The 8,254-nt window shown below is 35.6% G+C and overlaps 1 protein-coding gene across 1 annotated transcript; it reads right to left on the minus strand.

Annotated features, from left to right (window-relative positions):
* Positions 1 to 729: 729 nt before the first annotated feature.
* HDAC3 (histone deacetylase 3) lies at positions 730 to 3,089 on the minus strand. Its single transcript, XM_083140252.1, has one exon. It carries the CDS (start codon positions 2,872 to 2,874, stop codon positions 1,570 to 1,572), a length of 1,305 nt encoding a protein of 434 aa, XP_082996378.1. The 5' UTR covers positions 2,875 to 3,089; the 3' UTR covers positions 730 to 1,569.
* Between the last annotated feature and the right edge of the window lie 5,165 nt (positions 3,090 to 8,254).

An 8,254-nucleotide genomic window follows, 5' to 3' on the forward strand; every position in this document is an offset into this window, starting at 1 on the left:
TGGAAAGTAAAAGCTGAATTTTTCAAGTCTACATGCCATGATGTGCAAAGATAACAAAATATAACTGATTTCAGCTTCATACATAAATATGTATTTACATATAAATCCATTCCCTGATAATTACTGTGAGCATCAAACCCAACACTCCTAACTAAAAGAAATGGATCACATCTAAAAAAAAACCATCGTCGAGAAATATAGGTACATACTTTGAAAACATTCATTTTCCCACTACCTACTTGCAAGAGCCAAAAGGATATTCGTGAACAAATCAGTTTCCATGCAACCAGTGTTCCTGCAATTTGTTGTATCCTAGAGCAGTTTCAGTTTTTTATGAAATATTGCATGGATCCACATAAAGGGGAAAAAATTAACATTTAAGAAATCTTGAACCAGCAATAACTTTACAAAAATGTAGTTACTATAAGCCATGTCATGATGTGATTAAATGGTACCACATAAAACCATCAGTTACTTAATTATTGACTTTCTTGACACCTCTCTAGGCTAAAAACAACAGAAAACATTCATATTAAAAATAATGTTCATTAGCAATGCAATAGTTTACATTTTTCACAACTGTTGTGATTTGTGAAAATTTATCATACTGTACATAAATAATCCTATTTGGGGCTGAGTATTTGAAGGGAGTCCCAAGCAGGAAAATGAAAATAAATTTTATGCTTATAAAAGAGTTAACTATTATTTGATAGGCCAAATAAATCCGTCTTAATGTATTACATTATGCAATATTTTGTATACATTCATATGTGTAAAACATAGTTTTCTTAAAAATCTAAAAACATATATATGTACATAAAATTGATCTGATAAGATTGTATTATAAAACACAAAAATATACTAAAATGAAATGAAAAACATCACAATATAAGGCATGCTTTCCAATACACGAACATACAATGTTCCTGATGTACAAATAATCCATTGTAGCATTCAAAATAAAATTATGTAATTACCCATACATACACACTATTTTTATTATTTTTTAAAAAAGTTAAAAATAAACACACACCATAGTAATAACAATACTGAAGAGAGCAAGTACCTGCATATGTACAATATTAAACCCACAGCAAATTGATAAAATCTGTAATAAATTAGTATTATTATGCCTTCTACAGTGCAATGTTAGAATAACATTTTTGATACTGTACTTTTAATGTACATGGCTTTTCCCACATAGCACAATTCAATAAAGACATTGATAAAAGGATATAATTTTTAGTTACAATTGTAAAGCTATAAATCATAGTACAGAGAGTAAATGTTGCCATGATAGCAAAGCAAGAGTTGAACCCTCCTTTATTTCATTCATGTATTTTGCAGTAAACATATTAGTTCATTATAAATACTGTTCATGCAATATATAGCTAAAAGAAATTTACTTACTTCTTTCAGAAAATATGAAGTCTTCACAATATATAAACCCGTATATCTGTACAAATAAAATACAGACTTGTCACTATATTTCCCTAATCAGCAGGACGAATGATGCTATACGGGTAAGCCATGTACTTCGTCACCTCCTAGAATACTAAAATAGTTTCATCATAGCTTAGCTTCATTAGACTCATCATTTTTATCCTGATCCTTATCCCCATCATAAAATTCATTGTCTGGTTCGATCCTCTTATCGTCTTCACTCTGATGAACCCTTACGTCAGGATCCAATTCGTCTGTGCTGTCTATATTAAAAGCATCATCTGGTATATCATGCATCTGAACACTTGGGGCATGTTGAATCATTTTGAGGTTATCATACACTTGCTTCACAATCAATTCAAGATACTGCTTGCTGTTGGCATTTTCTTGCCTTGTAACAACATCAGGATGCAGGCAAAAATCTGGAGCAAAATACTCCAAATATTCTGTATATGGAAGTTCATTGCTTATAGCTTCTTCTACAAGAAGCGATGTTTCGTAAGTCCAACACCGTGCCACATTTCTTAATGTATACCCTCCACCCCCTACTGCTAGCAAAGGAACATTGAGATCCCTTACAAATTTCACACACTCACCATGTCCTTTGGTGCTTAAACTGAAACACCCTAACCTATCATTTGCAAGAGAATCAGCTCCGCACTGTAACACAATAGCTGTGGGTTGAAAAAATTCCATTACATGCTGAATAACAGGCTTAAACACTTGAACATAACTTTGGTCGTCTATTCCTTCCTTTAAAGGTACATTTACAGAATAGTAACGACCACTTTCTGCACCAATTTCATACATATCTCCAGTTCCCGGAAAAAAATAATTACCATATTTGTGAAAAGAAACTGTCATTACTCGATCAGTCAGGTAAAAGGCTTCTTGCACTCCGTCACCATGATGAACATCAATATCAATGTACAAAACTCGCGCATGGTATTTCAGAAGTTCCAAAACAGCTATCACTATATCATTAACGTAACAGAATCCTGAAGCTTCGAATTTTTTCGCATGATGCAAGCCACCAGACCAGTTAATTGCAATATCACAACAATTGTTATTTAGTTTCATGGCACCTTCTAAAGAGGCGCCTGTGTACATTGAACAAAAATCGAATAAACCTTCGAACACTGGACAGTCATCGCCCACGTTAAAGTGGCTCAAATATTTTGTGTATCCTTGTAAATTTTGGGGTGTAACACGTTGTAAAAAGTCTATGTATTCATCTGAATGAAATCGACACATATCATGTGCGCTGGCTCTGTACGGCCGATAAATTTGCATCTTCTTGTATAAGCCATAATTCAGTACAAGGCTGTGTATAACGGACAACCGATGAGGCTTCATAGGATGTCCGGGTCCATAGTGGAAATTACCAACATCAGGATTGTAAAAATAAGAAACAACTTTCTTCGAGACCATTTTTCATACAAATGTTTAGCACCAAATACAACTTGCATGCTATCGGCCTCGTAATTTTTGCACGGTTTGCACATTCCACTTCATTATCTCAAAAGTTGCACATGTCTAACATATTAATTAATTAGAAAAGTCACACGAAAGAATCACTTTGAACGTAATTTTCACAATAACGTTTGTTCGCAGGCTTTGTTCTTTACAACTCACCACTGACTATCGACGAATATCGCGAGTTGACCCAGTCACAGACTATTACCTGGACTCATACTGCAGTTTAGAAGATGAATCGTTCCAAAATCTCGTGAATGAATTGAAATGAACCAACCGTGTACTCGACCGTTTATTTTACTTCTCATTTATGCCACTTTTGGCTAATCGTGAAGATGAGGATGAGTGGTAATGTGAAATTGATGAAGGGACACTCACAAAGAACCAGTGACGCCGCCAGGGGTGAGGGGAAAGTAACTGGGTTGGGGGGGAGAGGGCGAGAAAATGTTGTAGCGGGACAGTTTACTTGCACACAATCTGTATGCTCCCTCGTCGAGCTAATGCAGCCTGCAAAGTGTTATTAATGTAGGCTTACAATGAAGTAACACCCGAAAACACATTTATAATTTATTCATGTATGGTGTTTGTGTTTGTCCTTTGTGCTGGGTGTGCGTTTACTGCCTAAATTTAATTCTTGATTTTAAGTTTCTCTCCATACGATTCCTTTTAATGAAGACATTCGTTCTTTTTATTCGTGGGAATTGTCCTACGTTGCGTTGTTTTGCCGTGTATAACCACAGTGAACAAACCTTACATTAACATTTATGTATTAGCTATTACATTGCCTGAATTGCAAATATTCCATTGCTTATAGATCGTTGGTTTGTCGGTTCTGTATTCATTCTTCCGCGACAATTGCGATGTTTGCACGCCACGTGCGGGGGAATACGGAACTTCGAGAGAAATCTGGCGGGGTGCCGTCCTCCCACATTACCAGACGTAGAGCTATTTCTAATCTGTGCCTAGAGCATTCTCAGGCGCGGCCGTGAGGGGTAAGGGGCGAGGGAACTGGGCGAATAACACGCGCAGCATCTGAGCCTGGGAGGACGGAGGGTTTGTCGTCCGAAACCCACCCCCTAGGCGAAACTGTCCCCCTCTCCGGAGAACGGTATACAATGAGGAGTTGCCAGAAGCAATGAAGTTAACAGAAGATAGAAAATTACCAACCGTTGAAAAAAAATCGTTCTGTATTCCATAATCTTATTAACTTAAGTAGTGTAATTGGTGATATAACTGGGACGATAAATGATGAGGTGTTTTGACTGAATAGAAATACTTAAAACTAAGGCAAAATGTCTATAAAATTTCGTTGTTACTGTGTAAAACCTACGATTTTTGTAAAAAAAAGCTTCCGAGAAAAGATGACCCCCTCAAATTGATGTGGCTTAACCTAAATTTGCTAAAATTGCTGTTTATAAATTTGTTAAAAATATGGCTTTTCTCAATATTGTTTTGACTACACTTAAAACTAAGGCAAGATGCTCTTAAGAGCTACACCCACACACACACCTACCCACACCTACCCACACACACCTATACCTGCATATATTTACCCACACATACCTACCTACACATATTTACTTCCGGTTCACTTCCGGTCCACTTCCGGTTCATTTCCGGTCCACTTCCGGTTTAAGTTCACAGAATTAATATGTTGACTTGTAACATTCTAAATATTTTAATTTAAGACCAGGTACAACTTGTTTATCTAATACTAAGAAAATATAATATGCAAAACTCTTCTAGAATTGCTCTGACTCTTTCATTTCTTACATCATAAACATATGATTTTTCACCTATAAGAATAACACTACATATGGTGTCATCAGGAAGTGTATCATGGAATTCACAGATAATTTTAATGTTTGTCTTGTCATTAACCACAACTTGTTTTCTTTTTGAGGTGTTGATGACAAACATGGGTCTCTGTGCTTTGAATTCATCTGGTGAGTAATACATGTCAGTATTCCCAATTGTAACCCTTTTGAATGCTGTAAATGCCTCATATAACTTAAGAAAATCATCCTTGGACATGTTTAAATTATAACTTTCTCTAGGGAACACCTCATTTCTGCCATTTTTAAGATATATGTTCTTGATGTTGCAGCTATCAAACTTACTTGAATTTTTTTCTTGATTATTGTGTCTTCCAGTTTGAAACAGTACCACCACAAAATCTGGCATGTCATATTGTATACTGGAGAATGAGTTTGTAGCATCAAATTCATAATAGCTACCAGTGGCAGGCTTCTGCACACATTGATATGTATAAAATTGTAAAGGCACCTGTGGATTTTTTAGTATATCTGCTTTGTATTTAAGAGCATAACTAGCTTCATATTCAACTACTGGAATTCTTAGCTCCATAGTCTGAATAAGGCATTTGCCTTCATCAGGTAGGGTATTAGGCAGAGCTGCCCCAGTAGAGTTTAATGAACTATACCTCAGCAAAGCATTATTATCATTGGCAGCTCTTCTAAATGTAATTCTTAAACCACCCTTCCACATAATTTCTTTGTAATCTGAGAAGAATCCAGGTAACAGGCGCATGGGGAACAGCACTGTGTGACTCTTAGATATTATTTTATCACCAGCCTCAAATCCACCTATTTTGTAGTAAGAAGCCTCGGTCTTGGATAATTTTAGTGTGGCCAAAGCTGTAGAGGTAATACCAGGGTAATCTACTCTGTTTATAACAACACCATGTTTTCTAATCTCAATTTCAGAGAACAGATGTGGCACAAAATTGTCTACCAATCTTATATTTGAGTTAGTCGGATAATCTGTACCATCGAGCTTGACAACATCAAACTTGATATAGAGGTCTGCTCTGTGAGGGTGTATAAATCCATCTCCTACATCAAGGTCAACCTCAATCTCTGTGTTGGCTTGATTTAAATTTGCAAATGTCCTCCGGTTTGGAGGGAATGATTGTAACTCATAACTCTCAATATTTTCCATTTTATTTATTTATTTATTTTTGTATGTATTTTTATTTAAATATTAATTTCTATGATAGCAGTTGTTGTGGCTCCAGCAAAATCAACTAATTCTTCTTTTTCATTAGTGACCATCAACTCAATGTAGTCGATTCTATTATGGCACACAGGAAAATATAATGTTGGTGATGGAGTATAGATGATCGGTTCCATAAATTCAGAGTTAGGTTTGAATGTTGCAATAATGCCAGTTTGTTTGTGACTGCCTATGCCATTTGATTTGGTGATCATACCCTCGGCCACATTACAGTGAATATTCAAAGTTTCTATGGCTAGGAATTTAGGTATATTAATAGCAGTGTGTTTAATGGCTGGTTCAAGTTTTGTGTTGTTCTCGAATCCTAATAGCTCTCCTATAGTACCCAGATCTACTGTTTCTGTAGCAGACACAATTTCTACTCTGTGAGTAACAGAATTTTGAGTTAACAATATACCTCTAGGTAACTGAGCATTTAAAGTAGACAAATTATACTGGCCTGGAGTAATAACAATTTTTTGGTCACCAACTGTGATTGTGTTGTTGTGGTGTGTAATATTAGGGATCAAATACATGCCATAGAATGCTCTAAGAGCTATTGTTTTGGGATATACTATATCATCATGTAGTTTAAGTTTCAATATTGAATTTTGGCTGGTGAGATGGAATACTCCCATGATGTTTTAGATACCACAAAGCTTTTTGAAAATTTTCAATTGATGGTTTATTTATTTGAGACAGATATCTAAGAACAGATAAACATAGATGTCCACAATTAATATCTTTGAAATTTTGAATACGGGTATTATTATAATAAAGATTAGTTGATTTTAGATATTTTACTAAATTCTCAGGTGGAACACCTCCAAATGAATCAAACACAAATGCCTCATTTTTTAAATATTTAAGATAACAAATCCAGTGAGTGCCCTGATTTTTGTACTTATCCAAATTAACTATGCCACACTCTTTTTTGAGTGGTTGTTCTGGTAAAGAATCAGACATGTATACTCCTCTAAAATTTTTGATGCCTAGTGGTTTTATTAAAGCTTCAATATCTTGGTTGGTAAGCGGCTCTTGGTTTTTTTTAACTTATTTATAACATTCTTAACACCTTTGCCTTGTTTTTCCATGGCCAGATTATGGCGCTTTTGTTCATCTAATTCTGCCTTATTCTTCTTGGCATCTATTACTGTTTTTGCTATGGCAGCTGATCCCCCAGCCAAGCTCCCCACAGCCCCCAAAGCTGCTAAAATAGCTGGGATACTAAATATGAATCCACCTATATGTGATTTTTTTCTAGATTGCTGTAATTTTTTTAATTGTGGGGTACTAAGTAACGATTTCATACCATGTCCCTTGGCAAGACAAGAGCTTTTTTTCTTGCGCTGCTTTTTGGTTAGAATACTATCAATAGTTTTAAGAGATTTAAGACCTGCATAAGGTATCTGATACATAACACCCTTGGCCTTCATTTTTGGTTTATTATATGCATATTTTGGGATTAACTATCACAATTAAATTGTAGCTAATTTAGTTAATTTATTACAACCCCCACCCCAATTTTTGTTTGGTGTTCATAGCTATGGTGGTCCCCAATGCTGCTATTCTTTCACCCAAAGAAGCATCTTTGCTTACAAATCTACCAAAAGCAGCTTCTTCTAATTTTTTGTCTGCCACATGTCGCTTGTCAAGGTCGGTATGTGTGTTGTATGCTATGTCATGGTCTCTGCAAGCAGCATCTAGAGGATTAACACCAGGGTCACCTCTGTTTAATCGATGGTCTAGTTTGGTACCTGGACCACAATACTGATAGCCTGGTATGTGTAGCTCAAATGGCAACTTGTTTATGATGTCATTAACTAGCCCCCGACCCTCAGAGATATTCCAAAATTTAGGTGGTAGAGTATTAATAATTTTTATAAGATATCCAATGCCCTTAGTGTCATTCACTATAAAATTAGACAATTTAGTGCTTATCATGTCCATAATTCCAACCTTTTCATTGTAAAAATTGTGGTTACCGGCATTTTCTTCACCAGCTATTACTAGTAATCTATCTACAAGTTTCCTGACATCGTCAACCCAGACAAATTCTTTAGGTAATGTGTTGTACTGTTTGATCCCACTACCTGTTTTGATTTGTGACCATATGGGTTTGATTAAGTTGTTGTATTTTGCTCCACTGCTAGACTTGACTCTTTTTTGTGTGGGATCATTGTTCTGGTATAGAGCATCTGATTTTATTAATATTTCTTTGTAGTGCTCATAGTCTTGATCTGTATAGTTGCCAGGTCTCTTCCTAGTCATCAATTCCCATAATCCAGGTGTTCCAGGATACTTAACAAAACCACCTCTT

This window comes from Lepisma saccharinum, chromosome 18 (assembly GCF_977018435.1).
Source record: "Lepisma saccharinum chromosome 18, izLepSacc3.1, whole genome shotgun sequence".
In the NCBI taxonomy this organism is placed as follows: Eukaryota; Metazoa; Arthropoda; class Insecta; order Zygentoma; family Lepismatidae; genus Lepisma; species Lepisma saccharinum.